Raw genomic sequence first — 18,022 nt, forward strand, 5'->3', positions numbered from 1 at the left:
AACAAACCCACATACAATGAGCCTTTTCCTACTGACCTTACCTTGACTATCATCTGTTTAAGTTCTCTGACCATCAGGAGTAGGAAGAAACAATTCCAACAGTGAGCCAGTAACCGGTCATAGTAACTATGATGACCTGGATACTTGCAGAGAAGCCCGCCGAGTGGCCTCTGCTTAGCTTGCCATCTCCTGATCTGGAGAGCTCATTCAGGATCATCTGTAGCATAAAGCTTGTTTCACCACTGTTTCAGGTAAGAAAATTCTGCACAGGAGTTTGTACATTGTGCTTGTGGTGGGGTACCAAGGTGAATGCTAATACATGGTTCCTGCCCAAAGCCCCGACTGCCTCCTCCCTGCCTACTGATCTAAATCACATGTTCACAAAACGTAGAAAGAGTTATAAAACCTCCTGCTCTTTCAACTGTGAGAGTCTAAGTTCTTTTTAAAGCGGACAGAATTCAGGGACATTTACCTTAAAAACATCAAAAAAAACACCTTAAAACTGCCTGGTCTTCCTAGTAGTCACAGATTAGAAAATATCTTCATTTCCAGCACTGAGAAAGGTGTGAGGGTGTGGACACTCTCTTACACTATGGGTCACGGGCATGAAGCTGTCCAAACTTCCTGGAGGTGTATTTCACGAGCTTAAAAGACACGTTCACATATTTGACCCAGTAGTTCTACTCCTGTTCCGGGATGCTTTCCTGAGTGTTATTTAAAATACTAAAGTAGTAAACCCAACCTAAATGATCAAGTAAGAGAATGGTCAGTAAAAACGTCAGAAGCTCAGTGAGGTTCTCCTGCATGCTGGATTAGCATGACATCATGAAAAGTGCTGAATGTTCTCTGCTGGCCTCTCAGATCCATCCATTACTCTGTTACTCTTCCCTTCCCTTCTCTGTGGCTCAGGAGACTGACCTCTACAGACTTATCACCCTGGCTCCCTGGTCTTTTGGCTTCCTGTTGGGTCCAGGAGATGCGACAAGAAGGCGGAGAGGTAGAGGAGAGAGAAAGTCTGAATCCTAACAAGGCCTCCCACTCCCTATGCTTCCGTGTGGTGCTGGCAGGGACTGTGGCTCTCCATTTTCTGTGTGGCAACCATTTGTCCACAGCCCCAGCTCTCAAGGGAGTTTTAAAGTAGTAACAATCACCACCTAGTATCTGGATGCTTCAGAATCCTCTGTTGGCTCCTTTTACTTTGCCCCCATTTCTGTGAATAGTTGCTTTGGTAACAATACCCTAGCTGAGTGCATCATTTGTTTCCTGCTGTGACACATGGGAAAAATGCCAGGGCAGGACGATGCTGAGTGAAAGCAGCTGGGTATAAAACTCCAAGCAGTATAGTCCCAATACCCTTAAAAAAACAAAACCACAAAATCACACACATTATATTTATAAATAAAAAAACAGAAAAACATATACCAAAAGGTTCAATTTGTTTTCTCTGGGTGGTGAGATTATAGTTAACTTTACTTCTATCTTTCTGCTCTTCTGTGTTTTGTCAACTATAATATTTTGATGATCAGAATAAAAGTTATTAAAGAATCTTAAAAATGTTTTTATCATAGTCAAAGAAATTTTCATTGGTGAAATATATCTGTTACTTCAAATCTCTGGTTAGAGCATAGAGCTTTTATTTTCTTTCCTCCAAATAATGTAAAACTCCCATATATGACACATTTTAGTGAAAGTAACAGCAACTACTTTCAGAATTACTGAATTTAGCCATGGGGATGATTAAAAACACTAAATTTCAAAGCATTACTTTAGATCATAATCTACCATAATCGAAATTGCTATAGAACCAAAAATCTTTGGCTCCATGCCCAATGGGGAACCCAGTGTGGGGCCTGAACTCATGACCTTGAGATCAAATCCTGAGCTGAGATCAAGAGTTAGATGTTTAACCGACTGAACTACCCAGGTGCCCCAGAACCAAAAATCTTTAAACTTTAGTCAAACAGCCATTAATTTCAATTAATAAGCAATATAGCAATATTCCAATGTCCCAGAATATAGTGAAGCCACGATAATTAGGGGCTGTGCTAGGCAACCCCCTCTCCCCAAATCCTACTATACCTTCAAACATTAGACTATATTCAACAAGACACACACCATTAAGAGAGACTCTGGAACGTAATCACATCGAGGGAAAAGCAGACTCATGCCTCCCGTGTGCTCATCATCCTAGGTTATGCTCTCATTGAATGAAACTGCCCATGCTGTTTAAGAGTGATTGGTACCACCACCTTACCTTTTTTGGCCAACAACCTATTGTTGAACCTAGATAAATTAAATACATACATAATGGAACGACTCCCTTGTGTCCACTGTGGTTAAGATCTGACCTGTGTTGGCAGCCAATGTGGGCTTTTCCCCCAAAGGTCTTGATCAGCTGTGGAATCCCATTAGAAAGGAAATAGTTTCAGACCCTTGGGAACTCAGTAAGAGTGTTTCCCTCCTTGAGACTCTTAGCAGTTCAGTAAACAATGTCAGAGGAGATTTCCTTAGATTCCCATATTTAGGCATTTTCAGAATCTTACTTCCCCACTGAGGTCAGAAAGAACAGCACTCACTTGGGTAGATTGCCAGAAAGGATTTTCCAGGCATATTCTCGGAGGTACTTCTGGAAAATGGTGGTCAGGGCGATCATTGGCTCCCCAGTACTGAGCTGAGAGCACTGCACCATGCACTTCTTGTAGTAGACAAAGAGGTCAGCACAGCTGGGGAGCACAGCACCCACTTCATCAGTATTGGGCTTAGGTGGCCCCTGGGCTTTAAAATCGGCCACAAACCGATCAATCAGCTCGCCAAGGTTTCTAGGAGGAAGAAAGTCTATGATGTTATTTCAAGAAACATAAAGCAAATGTGCTTGCATGTCATGAGTGAACAATTCCTAATGCTCTTCACATTTAAAGCTGGACCATGTCCATCCCTATCTTCATTAACTACCACCAGCACTCCAACAATAGCAGCAGCAAGAACACTTGGCATTTACTTGTGTGCTGCTCTATACTTTTCCAGGCATTTCATGATCACATCTGACCCCAAGCCTCTGTAAGGGGAGCTAAGTTATTAGGGGACCCTCTAAGAGATGAAAAAATTAAGGTCTAGAAAGTTTGTCACACAATTTAGTGGCCCAGCTGAGCCTAAAAGCTACCATTTAAATGCCTGCCCTGGTCCTACTACCCTATCAGCACCATTTCCCCTCTCCACAGATGAAAACCCTAAGTAACAATAGTGATCATTTTCTGAACACTTATGATGTCCCGGGCACACACCATGTCAGCACTTTATTTTTATTTCTTTTTTTATTTTTAAAGATTTTATTTATTTATTTGACACAGAGAGAGAGATCATAAGTAGGCAGAGAGGCAGGCAGAGAGAGAGGGGGAAGCAGGCTCCCCGCTGAGAAGAGAGCCAGATTCAGGGCTCGATCCCAAGACCCTGAGATCATGACCCAAGCCAAAGGCAAAAGCTTAACCCAATGAGCCACCCAGGCACCCACATCAGCACTTGAGAAGCATCCTCTCACTGACTTTCACTCACTCTTCCCAGTAACCTTACAAAGTAGATAGTACTCCTGTCCTCATTTTCCAAAAAGCAAGGAGCAAAAAAGTTAAGGACCTTGTCTGGGGTCACAGAGCAAGGGGGTAGGGGACCCGGGATTCAAACCACTCTACCTTCCCATCTCCGAAAACACAACAAGGTTATGATGTCAGTAAATAGTCTACAGTTAACCTAAATGTGCCCACGGGACAGATACCTGAGCAGGGAGAAATGGTAAAGTATTCTAACATTTTCCTTCTCCTTTAATGTAGTTTTTCTCCTTAAAACTTTGAGAATTGAAGGTGGAAAAAATCTTGGGAGAAGGCAGGGTGTGGCAGCCCCAGGCTTACTGCAGGTCACGATGGTGACAAATGGTGGCAGCTGTCCCCCCATTCCCCTCTCAAACATCACCGAGCATGCCTCAGTCATACTGAGTCACCACAGCTCGGGTCCAGCAGGGCTCTCTACTCATTGTTTCCTACACTGTTGAGCTGTACGAAGAATGGGAGGAGTCCCCACCCCTTGACATTTTATGTCTTTTTAGGTTACTGTCTCAGGCTACAGGAATCCAGCTGTGCTTTCAAAATGTATTTATATAACAGGAAGACCAAGACAAGAACCACACACAGCATCAATTAGCAGGAATAGGAGAAAATTTGACATTTTACCCAAGAGCTTTTCCTACTGAAAGTTGATTATACCCAGATGTCGCCACACGGCCCTCAAAGAACTTCAGGGCCTGGGCTGGGTCCTTGTGGTGTTGGGTCAGTGAGCAGGGAAGGAACTTGTTAGCCAACCTGGGAAAGCTGCAGGGTCACAGCCCCCTTTCCTGCTCTGCCTGCTCCTCTGCCTGCTCCACCTTGCCACCTCGCCACCTCTGCCCATCCCACCTGCACAGGGCCCCTCCACTCCCAGCCCAACTCACCTTAACTGCCCCCTGCCCCATCTCTGTCCCTGACTCTGGGCCCTTGCCTGTGATGCCTGGATGCCTCCCCAGACCAAGATGCTCCCCTTCACCTCTCCACTCATCTGTAGGCTTGGCCCAGATGGCTTCTATTCACGCCAACCCTCTGTCTCAATTTCAACTTCTGTCATCTGTGACACACTCACACTTCATTATTATTATTTTTTTAACACTTTACCCTCCAGCATAAGGATGTCAAATGTTCCAGAAACATGATGACCTTCTCCCATCCTGGGCCTGTAGAAGGCGATGCTATCAATGAGGGCTCTCTTTTTCATTGATCTTTGGTGTAATTTCAGAAGCCTTCTTGATACAGCATTCTTGCCTGTCACTGAGGAGCTGAAGCTCGTACATAAGGTTAAAGGGGCTTGCTCTACACTAGAAACTTCTCTGATTCATGTTATCACATGTTCTCTTGAGAGTAGGGATAAGGTTTGTCACTCCTGCTCTCCCCAGGTCTACCCCTCACGTGTATGTGTGAAGCTAATCTAGTTATGTCTGTGCCCAAGACATACCAGCTGAATAGCCCCCACACTGTTTCCGAAGGATGGCAACGGAAGGGTAGGTACGTGGAGATGGGGCAAGGGCTGGTGCAGTGGAGGAGAACATGCAACAGAAAGCAAAAGGTTGCACTTGAGCCTTCTTAGGAGAGGTTTTAATTGCCAAATCTCTAGTGCCAACAAAAACAGGGGCCAGAGTTCTGAAGTGTTTTTACTTTAACCAACTTAGTCCAATTCCCCTACTAGTTGAGGTCAGGATACTTACTCCCCTTGTGTTTCAGAGCCAATCCGATCAATCAGATTATAAATTAACCATGCTCACAGAACATAAAGAAAATTTCCACTTAAAAAATCTCTGAAGATCCTCCATACTTTGTAATCTGTCTCTCAGGTTATTTCGGACACTGTTCTCTGTGCGGATGAGATACAAACCCATCAGAGTAAGCTTTCCTCCCTTACCACACTACTCTTTGTATCTCCATGCTTCTCTGCCATATGAGACGCTGGAAAACGAGTGATCAATGTGTCACAGCACAGATGGTCCAATCCAATTGATTTTCAACTAAGCATTTCATATGTGTAAGGCTCTGGGTGCCAAAAATATAAGATATAAATGAGTTCAACTAAAACAACAACAACAACAACAACAAAGGTTGTCCTTTCTTCCAGGCACCAAACACTAGCCCGAATTCTGATGAGACCTTCTTGTAAGATTACTGGAGAAAGGAGTGTGTGGCCTATCAAGCCGCTGACTGGTCATGAGGAGGTGTTTTTTAACACCATAAAATAATTACAATCAAGTAAGAGTTTATAAAGGGTCAAGTCCTGATCAAGGTGTTTCTGTGTATGGGGGTTAAGATACAGCATCGGCCCATTAGAAGCTTTGGTCTATTTGGGGAGCTAGGACCCTGAGGCTCAGGATATTTAGATTTCAAGACAGCAATAAAATCCTAATTTGGCAGTACAGACGATATGAACAATTTGTTGCAGACGAAGGAAACTAGAGAAAAAATTTCGCAGCAGACTCAGATGAGGGAATAAAGGCCTGGAGTCAGAGGTGAGCACAGAACATGGTGTATGGAAGGGGGGACATGAGGAAGAGGGGATGTGGCTAAGGCAGAAGTCATGAACTGGAAAAGTTTGACGTACAGTTTGACTTACACAGTCCTCTGTATTCCCACAGCAAACCACTGGAAGCTTCCTGCCTTAACACCACCACCACAATCGGGGCATTAGAAATACAACCCTCCTCACAATGGCCCTGAAGAGAAGGCATTCTTATGTCCATCTTGTAAATGGAGAAACTGAGGCTGAGAAAAGTAATATAGCTTGCCCTAGGTCACAGAACTCGTTGGAGCTGAAACCAGAACTTGCGGACGTCAGACTCCAAAGCCCAACTCTACCTGCTGTGCTGTGCTTTGATTTTATGATACCCACACTACAGTGTGGATGGTATCTTTCACCCCTGCCCCTATAGCATGAGCTTTCTGCCCAAGAACTGTAGAAGCATGTCGGGGAGCCATGCGAACTACTGCTGGGGGTCCCATCCTGCTGATCAGTGAAGTGACCCAGGAAGAGAGACAACCGCAGAACAGTTTCAGCAGAGGAACGACCAAGGTGGTTTCTTCTGGTGGATTTGTAGTCCGCATCCCTAGCAACAATATTCAAACCAGAATGACACAGAGAAAGGAAGATGGCAGTAAGACAAAGCTGGCAAGGAGGTGAGCATGGGCAATGCCGTTTAGGATCCCCAGGAGCTTACAAAGCTTGTTAATTCAAGGATACTAAAGCTAATTTGCACCCCTTCCTCCCCTGCCCTTGGGTTGGGGTTGAGGATTTGGCTCTGGTGTGGCCAGTGGGGGTGGGAAGCCAAGGTCTGGCTTGAGCACAACTGGGAGATGGAATACACACAGGTAAGTGAAGCAAGTAAGTAAATCCATGAAAGATCTAGGGAGCCAAGTTTCTCACTGCTGCAGAGTGTAGTCAGAGATGAAGAAAGGGGAAGGCAAAAACAAACCCTCTTGTGTTGGATCAGAATTCGAGTCAGCATCAAAGGCTTCTGCATAGCAAAGGAAACAGTCAACAAAACCAAAGACAACTGACAGAATGGGAGGAGATATTTGCAAAAGACATATCAGATAAAGGGCTAGTATCCAGAATCTATAAAGAACTTACCACACTCAACACCCAGAGATCAAATAATCCAATGAAGTTAAATGGGCAGAAGACATGAACAGATATTTCTGCAAAGATGACATCTAGATGGCCAAGACACACATGAAAAAGTCTCCACATCACTTGGCATCAGGGAAATACAAATCAAAACCTCAGTGAGATACCAGCTCACACCAGTCAGAATGGCTAAAATTAACAAGTCAGGAAATGACAGATGCTGGCGAGGATGCAGAGAAAGGGGAACCCTCCTGCACTATTGGTGGGAATGAAAGCTGGTGCAGCCACTCTGGAAAACAGCATGGAGGTTCCTCAAAAAGTTGAAAATAGAGCTACCCCACAACCCAGCAATTATGCTACTGGGTATTTACCCCAAAGATACAAATGTAATGATCCGAAGGGGAACGTGCACCCGAATGTTTATAGCAGCAATGTCCACAATAGCCAAACTATGGAAAGAACCTAGATGTCCATCAACAGATGAATGGGTAAAGAAGATATGATATACACATACAATGGAATACTATGCGGCCATCAAAAGAAATGAAATCTTTCCATTTGCAACAATGTGAATGGAACCAGAGGGTTCCATTATGCTGAACAAAATAAGTCAATCAGAGAAAGACAATTATCATATGATCTCTTTGATATGAGGAATTTGAGAGGCAGGGCAGAGGGTTATAGGGGCTAGGGAAGGGAAAAATGAAACAAGATAGGATCAGGAGGGAGACAAACCATAAGAGACTCTTAATCTCAGGAAACAAACTGAGGGTTGCTGGGGGATGGGGATAGGGTGAGGGTAGCTGGGTTAAGGACACTGGGGAGGGTATGTGCTATAGTGAGTGCTGTGAAATGTGTAAGCCTGAGGAATCACAGACATTACATGTTAATAAAAATAATTAAAAAAAAAAGAATTAGAGTGAGCATAAACTCACAGGTTTTAATATACAAATTGGCTTAAAAATAGACACAGGTGTATATGTCTATACATGTATGTACACACACATATATTTCTTTACTCTCTCAGCTGCATGGACCTAGAAGCATGTCACTCAAGCAGTAATGAACATACCTGATACCCAGAACTTAGTTTTTAAATATCATTCCCTGGCAAAGAAACAAGAGAGCCTGGAAAAGTGGGTGATTCCTGGGCTGGGATAGGAAAATACCAGATGAGCTGGTGTATTTTATTGTGCCAGAAAGCAAGGGCCCCAGAAATGATAGGCTCATACAAAAAGCATGAACAACCAGCCTGCAGGGGTCCTGGTGGCCAAATCAGAGACAGTTTGAGCAATGAAATAATGATGGATCCTGAAAGAGGAAAAGGACATCAGTGGAAAAACTGGCTGGAAATCCAAGTAAGGCCTGAGTTTAGCAAATAGAACTGTTAACTCGCTGGTGTGGTAACTATCCTGTGGTTATGTAAGACGTTGACATCAGGAGAACTTGGGAGAAGGGAATATGGGAAATCTGAGCTATTTCTGAAACTTTTATGTAGGTTTAAGTTTATCCCAGAATAAACTTAAATAAAGGTAATAACGGCTATAATCCACTGAATAAAATAGGAATCCACGAGTACGTGCTGACATAGTAAGTGGGGGAAAGAGAAAGCTTTTGAGAACTAATAAACACAGAAGAAATGATGGTATTAGAAAAAAATCATCATTCAGCAACTATCTTAGTAATAAATGATTCAGGCAAGTATCAGCGGGAAGTGAAAGATGAGAAAAAGACTATGATTTCAACGTTTTTCCTGACAGTTATTGTTATTAATTACTTATTAATAAAGAAAGAAGCCTAGCAGACTCCAACTAAAGAAAGTAAAATAAATGGGGCACCTGGATGGCTCAGTAGGTTAAGCCTCTGCCTTTGGCTTAGGTCATGATCTCAGGGTCCTGGGATTGAGTCCCACATCGGGTTCTCTGCTCAGTGGGGAGCCTGCTTCCCCCTCTCTCTGCCTCTCAGCCTACCTGTGATCTCTCTCTGTGTCAAATAAATAAGTAAAATCTTTAAAAAAGAAAAAAAGCAAAATAAAAATGAACACCACAGGCTGTAGGGCAAACTGATACTGCACGCCTCTTGATGTGAATTACTGAGAAGCACCCGGCCCCACTTCTGCATAAATCACTGATCATGAGAAAACATTAGTCAAATCCAGACGGAAGGACATTCCACAAACGAGCTGCCTGTACTCTTAAAAAATTTCAAGGTCATGAAAGATAAAGAAAGAATGAGTTGTTTTTCTGGACTGAAGAGACCAAAGAGATGTGACAAGTAAATGGACCCTGTGGTCCTGGCACGGATCCTGGATCTAGAAAAGACATGACGGGGATCACCAGCAAAATGGAATGGAGTCTACAGATTAAATGGTACTAACGGATCAGGTTAACTTCCTGATGTTGACAGGTGTGCTACAGTGAGGTAGACTGCGTGCTCATTTATAGGAAACACGCACTGAAGTCTCAAGGAGTAATGGGGGCACTCTTGCCTGCAAATTGAAGAAAGTATCTATGTAGAGAAATCTCTTCTCCAAGGGTCAGCCAGAGAAAATCCCTGCATTCCCAAGACGGAAAGGTATATGAACTTCCTTCTGGAACATAAACAAAAGTTGAGAAAGCCACTTAAAGCATACAAGGACAGCTCAGCCAAATCTGCTAAGGAGATGGCTTTGGGGATATCCCTACTTCCTTCGTCCTCCCACTGCTGTTTGGTTTTTGGTTGGCATAGGTGCTGCCAGAACTTTCTCTGGGCAGGTGGGAGGCTAGGGAAATGAGAGGGCCATGTCAGGCCCAACAGAAAGCTGGCAACACTGATCAGGCCACCCAACCACTGACAAGTCTGGGATAAGAGCACCAGACAGGCAGGGCAGGCCAGGCACGGTTCCTGACTACTCGTGCCAAGTGCCAACATGTCTGCTATTCTCAGCCTCGCCACTAATCCTGTGAGGGGAACTTTACTAACTGTACTGGAGAGAGGACAAAGCCAACTCCGAGAGGTTAAGTACCATGCTTGAGGTCCCAGGCTAGTGAGTACAGAGCTCTGACTCAAATCCAGGTCTGTCCGGCATCCAGGCCCACGCTCTTTCCACTACACTCTGTTGGGTCTCTGTCATTGGGGAGTTTGTGAATGGTCTAAAATTTTCCTCCACTGCAGATTTTTTGAGTCAGAGCTACAAGAATGAAATAAGTACCAAAACAGTCCCCACCTGAGTTTCTTCCCTTCAGATTCTTGGACAAAAGGGAGGAAGGGCTTTGTAGAACCCCTTGAAATTGCACTCAAGATAGTGTGTGGGTTTATGTGATTTTTTTTTTTTTTTTTTTTTGGTAAGAGAGTCTACAGTTTCATTGGGCTCTCAAAGGGATCTGTGACTCAAAAAAGGTTAATAGCCACCGCTTTAGGCATTATTTTGTCTGATTCTCTGCTTTAAAAGTTGAGGGAATGGATTTCTTGAACTCTCTTTTCTACTTCAAGCCTTTGCTGCTTATTCTGGAACGACAACGGTACAACCTACGCAATTCTCCTCCAAGTAGCTCCTGCTATATCCCTGAGGCTGTGGAAACATCCTAGTGAGGCCAAGCGGCAGGCTGAGTGGCCAGCACTTCATTTTTCAGAGAGAAATGGAGAGTCCCTAAGGAAGGGAGGTCTGGCTCTCTGCCTGAAGTATCATGAACAATGAATATACTCTATATGAATCAAGGCCATGTGAAAAGAGTAGAGACTGGAATTATGATAATTCAGGAAAACGATTCTCTAGACCAGGAAGGTTTGGGGAAAGTATGTGGTTATTCTCAGATATGCACTTTCAAGTCGGGATCCAACAGCTTTTAAGCCTCTCTAAAAATAAGAATTTGGGTTGGTGAGGGAAGAAGGGGTTTTGTCCAAAGTCATCCAGGTGGGCTGCGCTAAGACCTGTTAATCTCATAGGTAAACAACAGCTCTTCTACCTGCCCCCCGCACGTGTCCTATTGACTTCCTGAGAAAGAAGTTAAAAAGAAAAATAATAATTTATTTATTTGAGGGACAGAAAGAGAATGAGCGATGGGGAGGGGGAGAGAGTGAGAAACAGACTCCCTGCCAAGCAGGAAGCCCAAAGTGGGGCTCAATCTCAGAACCTGGAGATCATGACCTTAACTGACTGAGCCACCCAGGCGCCCCAGGGAAAGGGTTCTTGTTCTTTCTAATAAGAAGACAGGGTGTTCCAAGAGAGCGAAGAGCAGTAAGTAATTACTGCCTTTCTGTGTGCCTTCGGACAGAAGCCCAATGGACAGAGAGGATGAGGCAAACTGGCTTTACAAGGCAAAACGTGAAAGTAACTCTTTTTGGGAGGGATGGCAGGTAGGAGGTTGTTTTTGTTAACACAGATGGCTCTTCTATAAAGTTCATTTTCTACGACTTTAATAACAAAACATTTTGTAATTGGGGACCAAAAGAGTTGACATAGTCTACAAAATCAAATAGGTGAATAATAATAATGTCCTATATAGCGATTCCACTGGAAATAGCCTCTTAGTCTCATGGTTTATGTCTGAAACATATCTGGAAATAAGAATTTGCTAACTCACAACAGAAGCATTAAAAAAAGAGGGGGGGACACTAAATTTTACTGCCTAAATGCTTTCCCAGAGAACTCCCTTAGAGAACTTTCTCATAGGCGCTATTTTGCTCCCTGTGTGAGCCACTGTCTGGTCCTCCCAAGTGTGTTCTTCAGACAACAAGGCCTCGTCTCAGAGTAGGGCCAACCTACCTCCAGAAACCTGACCTTTCCAAAATCTGGCTTCCAGTGTGGAAGGGCCTTAACAGATCCTCTGGCTGTGGACAGACTCAGGGATGAGGAGGGGGTCTTCCTCCTCTGTATGAATAATGGACATTGGAACTTGAAGATAGTCCTCTGACTGTGAGGAAACTTGGCAGCAGAAACTTGTGAAAATTTTCAGGAACTCCTGAGTTTGTAAAAAAAGTATATATATTGGGGCGCCTGGGTGGCTCAGTGGTTTAAGCCTCTGCCTTCGGCTCAGGTCATGATCTCAGGGTCCTGGGATCGAGCCCCACATCGGGCTCTCTGCTCAGCGGGGAGCCTGCTTCCCCCTCTCTCTCTGCCTGCCTCTCTGCCTACTTGTGATCTCTCTCTGTCTATCAAATAAATAAATAAATAAATATTTTTTTAAAAAAAAGTATATATATTAAATGGATGATAATCAACAAAAGAAAATAAGAATCCACCAGTCCAAACTGACATAAATAAACACAAACACATGGGGGGAGAGGAGGAAGTGCTTCCTTACAGAACTCCAATCAAAGAGGAGAGGAGATGGAAACAGAAAATCAGCATTTGGCAAACACTACAGTAATAACTGCTTTAGGCAGAAATCATCAAGGGATGTCAAAATGAGTGGGCAAAGTGTGAGGAGAAACAGGATATTCACACAGTCCCAAAGTATCCCCCCATAAGATACTTATTAGTTACAAAGAGAAAAATAGTAGCTTCACAGCAGAGGAAGCTAGCTGGCAAGCACCTTAAGCCAGTGATCAAAGTTAACAACACCAGTAATGGGACACATCCAGATGACGTACCCAGAGGGACAGAACGTCACCTATAGGGGTGCCTGGGTGGCTCAGTGGGTTAAGCCTCTGCCTTCAGCTTGGGTCATGATCTCAAGGTCCTGGGATGGAGCCTCACATCAGGCTTTCTGCTCAGCAGGGAGCCTGCTTCCCCCCCTTCTCTCTGCTTGCCTCCCTGCCTGCTTGTGATCTCTTTATCAAATAAAAAAATTAGAAAAAAAATCACCTGTAATGGAATACTTGCCTGCAATGCATAATCTAGATCAAATCAAGAGCAAACATCACACAAACTGAAACTGAGGATACTGTAGAAAATAACTTGTCAACACTCTGTAAAGTGTCAAGGTCATGAGAGACAAACAAAAGACTGAGGAAATATTCAAGGTTAAGGGAGACTAAAGAGACCTGACAACCAAAGGCATGATGGGATCTTGAGCCAGAAAGTGGACACTCATGGCACAATGTTACCCTCCTGATTTTGATAATTGTGATTATGTATAAAATGGTAGCATTCTCTGGAGGAAGGATCTATGAGAATTTTTTGTAACTTTTTTTTTTTTAAGTCAAAATTACTTTAAAATGAAAACCTAAACAAAGTATACTTGAAAACACGTATGTTAAAGATCAGGTTTCTTTCTCCATTTTCCAGTGCCTGACATGGTCAAGCCCTGTAGCTATTTAAGAGCTCAGTGCCCACGTAGGAAGGGGTTGTTGGGATCCATTTGGGACATAAGAGTCAAACTCAGGCTTCTAAGGTTAGTCAAACTCTAAGATTTACGAATACAATGAATGATAACACTCATAAGATATAAAAATACCCTAGAAGGTTTCCAGGCAGGGTCAAAGGAGGCCTGCCAAGTCCCTCCTTCAGCCTCTGGAAGGGCTTATGCCCTTATGAGCCCCAATCATGACCAGAGGAGGGAGAAACAGTAGAAAACAGCACAATGTTCATCACTCACTTGTCCTGGGACTCAATATACACGTAGAGATGAGGCTCGAAACACTTGGAAACAATGCCATGAAATGGATTGTCTGGGGCTTTCGGCTTCTTTGGCTGTAAAGAGGAGGAGAAAAGAAGAAAGAAACCTACGCTTGAGCCATCTTTGCAAGTTTTCAAGCAGTTTCAAAGAATACATCCCTTCAAAGTTGACTCCTGACACAGATAAGTAGCACTTGATGTAAGTGAACTGGGACTGTGTCTTGCATTATGATTCAAGCCAGTTTGTGCACAACGAGCACAGCTTTGTTAGCATCACTGACTTGCTGTGTATGGTGAAAGATTTACTGCTGCTCTGATAACACATGCGCTTTCGATCTGGAAGCTATTCATCATCCAACTGATGTTTTAAAAAATTTAAATCCTAGCTAATACCAGTACCTTATATTTGTACAGTGCTTTAGAATTTCTAAAGTGCTCTCATGTGATAGATTTTTCACAGCCTTCATTTAGTGATTGTTTTTATAGACCAAGCACTTTATATGACATAACAGCTCATCTATTCCTCACAACAACCCTTGGTGTAGAAATCAGTACTATCACATTACACCTAAAGGAAGGCTCAGAGGGTTCTAGTATCCTGTCCAAAGGCAGACGGTGAAGTTTCCTACCTCCTGAACTAGAACTCTTTCTGATACAGCATTGCTTTGCCACTATGGCTTCCAGACTGTTGAATTGCACTGATGAGTAAATGCAAGAAAAAGAATGGTAAAGGACCAACATAGCATTGCCAACTTTTTGTTTTGCCACTTCCCATTCTCATCAGTTCCTAAGAGTATTTTACACACAAACACTGTAGCAGCAGGAGGGCAGTCCTTCCTATGAAAAGACAGTTGGTGACCTTATGCCAGATAGACAGATAGATAGGCAGACAGACAGACAGGCAGTTTTATCTTTATTTTTTGCCATGGACCACTGTAAAACGGCCAGCACTGGTCCCCAGTTGATACTTAAAAACTACTGATATACAGTAGTTTTTACTGATATACTTAAATACTACTGACAAGCATTTAAAAACTGTTTGCTCCCTAATTCCTTTTCAAAAAAAAAAAAAAAGTGAAGATCCTCCTAGATATCTCTTTCAATTTCTAAAAAAAAGTCAATTCTATTTATTATCAAATGCCAACAAAAGGACCCTTAGCCCTTGCTGGTGTTGATGCTAGAGTATAATCTGGGCATAAATTGATAACCCATAGCATACCTGTTGGGTTGAACTGTTCGTATCTTTTAATAAATATAGGAAAAACTAAGCCCCTAATGACAAACACAATAATGATTCTCTTCCTCTAGTAACTTTTTATTTTTTAAAGATTTTATTTATTTATTTGACAGAGATCACAAGTAGGCAGACAGGCAGGCAGAGAGAGAGAGGGTGAAGCAGGATCCCTGCCGAGCAGAAAGCCTGATATGGGGCTCGATCCCAGGACTCTGGGATCATGACCTGAACCAAAGGCAGAGGCTTTAACCCACTGAGCCACCCAGGCACCCCCGTCTAGTAACTTTTAAAAATAAAACACTATAATGGCTAAAAACATCTGTAAAAACTGGAAATGAACACCAAAAATTCAATGTCAACCTTAGACATATCCCCTTCAATCTCCTATTTAGCTCTCTCTCTTATCCCCTTCGGAGAGTTCCATGTTTTTAGGGTTTTTTGGCAAGGTTTTTAGAAACTTTGGTATTCCCTAAATTACAGTTGGGTTGTTTTTCTTATCAGTCAGAAGCTATCACCAAAGTAGTCAGGTCTGAGGCTGAGTCCACAAGAGACTCCCCAGCCTGGGTTCACCAAGTTTGAATTGGCTGGATCCAAAGTTCCACTTCATTTCACAGATGCGCTGAAGTTTCTCCCACACTCCCAACAGTTTAAAATGGTGGATCCATGATTTAGTACAATGGCTGTATAGGGGTGGTCCTTATCTAATTGTTCTATATTTTCCAAATCAGTTATCTATTATTTCTTCTTTTCAATAAGGTAATTGTTAAATGAATAGATAAATGTGATTTGTCTAACTTATATATGACCAGATATTCTGATTTTAGAACTGAAAACTATAGCCACAATGCCCAGATTAGTCATCATAAGGCTTATATTTATATAACCCTTTAATATATTTAATATCAATACAATTATTGATATAGTAATAATCATTAATATAGTAATATAATCAATACAACAATATTAATAACCCTATAATATTTATCCTATTTATATTTTTCTTGTGCCAAAAATCTTCACACGTCTACAGGACAGCTTCTGGTAATTATAAATTGGGAGTTTATATAATACAGAATGTTCTCATGTTTTAAATCAACATATTTTAGGAATGCCTCGGTGGCTTAGTCTGTTAAGCATCTGCCTTTGGCTTGGGTCATGATCCCAGGATCCTGGGATCAAGTCCTGCATTGGGCTCCTTGCTCACTGTAGAGCCTGCTTCTCTCTCTGCCTGCCATTCCCCCTGCTTGTGTTCTCGCTGACAAATAAATAAAATCTTAAAATAAATATACCAACTTATTTTATTTATTTATTTTAAAAAAGATTTTATTTATTTGATAGAAAGAGACATGGAGAGAGAGCGAACACAAGCAGGGAAGGAGGGAGAGGGAGAAGCAGGCTTCCCGCTGAGCAGGGAGCCCTATGCGGGGCTCTATCCCAGGACCCTGGGATCATGGCTGGAGCCAAAGGCAGACGCTTAACCCACTGAGCATCCAGGCACCCCTAAATCAACATATTTAAAATAAAGTATTTTGTATTTGGCTTTACTAATTTATGTGCAATTTTCCAATTACTAACAATGTTTTAGTTTATCACCTTAGAATGGCTACATTATGAAATTTAAGTTCCATAAATTAGATAGTAATACTGTACTGATATTACATTTTCTGATTTTATTTTATTTTTTTAAAAGATTTTATTTATTTATTTGACAGAGAGAGATCACAAGTAGGCAGAGAGGTAGGCAGAGAGAGAGGAGGAAGCAGGCTCCCTGCTGAGCAGAGAGCCCGATGCGGGACTTGATCCCAGGATCCTGAGATCATGACCTGAGCCGAAGGCAGCGGCTTAACCCACTGAGCCACCCAGGCGCCCACATTTTCTGATTTTGATCTGTGGTAATTTAAGTGAATGACCTTCTTGCTAGGACGTACATACAGACATATTTAGAGCTAAAGGACATGATATATGCTAACTTATAAATTATTCCAAAAGAGAGAGAGAGACGAGGGGAAGGAGCAAAAGTGGACAGGGGGAGAGAGAGGGAAAGGAGGAATGGAGGCAAAAAAAAAAAAAGGAAATGAGAGAGTATATGTAACAAAATGTTAACAACTGGTAAACCCAGGTGAAGGGTATTTGAGAGTTCTTGTAATATACTTAAAACTCTTCTCTAATTTAGGTATTTTCCTTTTTAAAAGTAAAAAATAACAATAAAAAGCTTGGGAGATGGGAGCCAAGGGCCTGGCAGATAACCCCGGGAACAGCTGTGGAGCAGTCAAGCAATGGCACGTCACCAAAACTTTGGCTAGCCCAGCGGACATCGTGTGGGAAAATATGGGCATTTGCGCCTGAGTGAAATAGGGCTTAGAATCAATTTCACGGGCGCCTGGGTGGCTCAGTGGGTTAAGCCGCTGCCTTCGGCTCGGGTCATGATCTCAGGGTCCTGGGATCGAGGCCCGCGTCGGGCTCTCTGCTCAGCGGGGAGCCTGCTTCCCTCTCTCTCTCTCTCTGCCTGCCTCTCCATCTACTTGTGATTTCTCTCTGTCAAATAAATAAATAAAAAATATTTAAAAAAAAAAAAAAAAAAAAAAAAAAAAAGAATCAATTTCACGGTCTTAACAATGCACTATAGTTATGGTAGCTGTCACCACCAGGGGAAGCTGGGAGATGGGTACATGGGACCTCTCTGCATTCTGTAACTACCTATGAGTTTATAATTATTTCAAAACAAAGTTTTTTGTTTTTTGTTTTTTAAGTGGTACAGGAGAATTGGACTCTGAATGTGAAGTGGTTTTAGCAATATCTTAACCTATTTATTTGGCTCTTATTTTCCTTTTTACATATGTGCAAAAGTGATATACAATAAAAATCTGGGTCTAGAGAAGTCTGAGGAGCTCATTCAGAATATGTATAAGAGACAGATTCTAAGTGATAAAAGAAAACAGTTCCGTGCTATTCAAAGTCAACTCTGTCAGTCTTCCGCAGACCGTGTGCTCGATGAGGCACCACAGAGCACTCGGAACCTGGCCCTCAGGGAGCGGCCTCATCAGACAGTGTGGGTGTCCCAACCC

General features: G+C 42.7%; 1 protein-coding gene across 2 annotated transcripts in view; it reads right to left on the reverse strand.

Annotated features, from left to right (window-relative positions):
* The window catches only part of VPS53 (VPS53 subunit of GARP complex), a 138,239-nt gene that overhangs the window by 46,609 nt on the left and 73,608 nt on the right, over positions 1-18,022 (reverse strand). For both annotated transcript variants that reach the window (XM_032322085.1, XM_032322086.1), the window contains 2 exons: positions 13,704-13,798; positions 2,577-2,819 (listed from right to left, as the gene is read on the reverse strand). In XM_032322085.1, coding sequence (XP_032177976.1) covers positions 2,577-2,819; positions 13,704-13,798 — 338 coding nt within the window. The remainder of the gene's footprint in view (positions 1-2,576; positions 2,820-13,703; positions 13,799-18,022) is intronic.

This window comes from Mustela erminea, chromosome 18 (assembly GCF_009829155.1).
Source record: "Mustela erminea isolate mMusErm1 chromosome 18, mMusErm1.Pri, whole genome shotgun sequence".
Classification (NCBI taxonomy): Eukaryota; Metazoa; Chordata; class Mammalia; order Carnivora; family Mustelidae; genus Mustela; species Mustela erminea.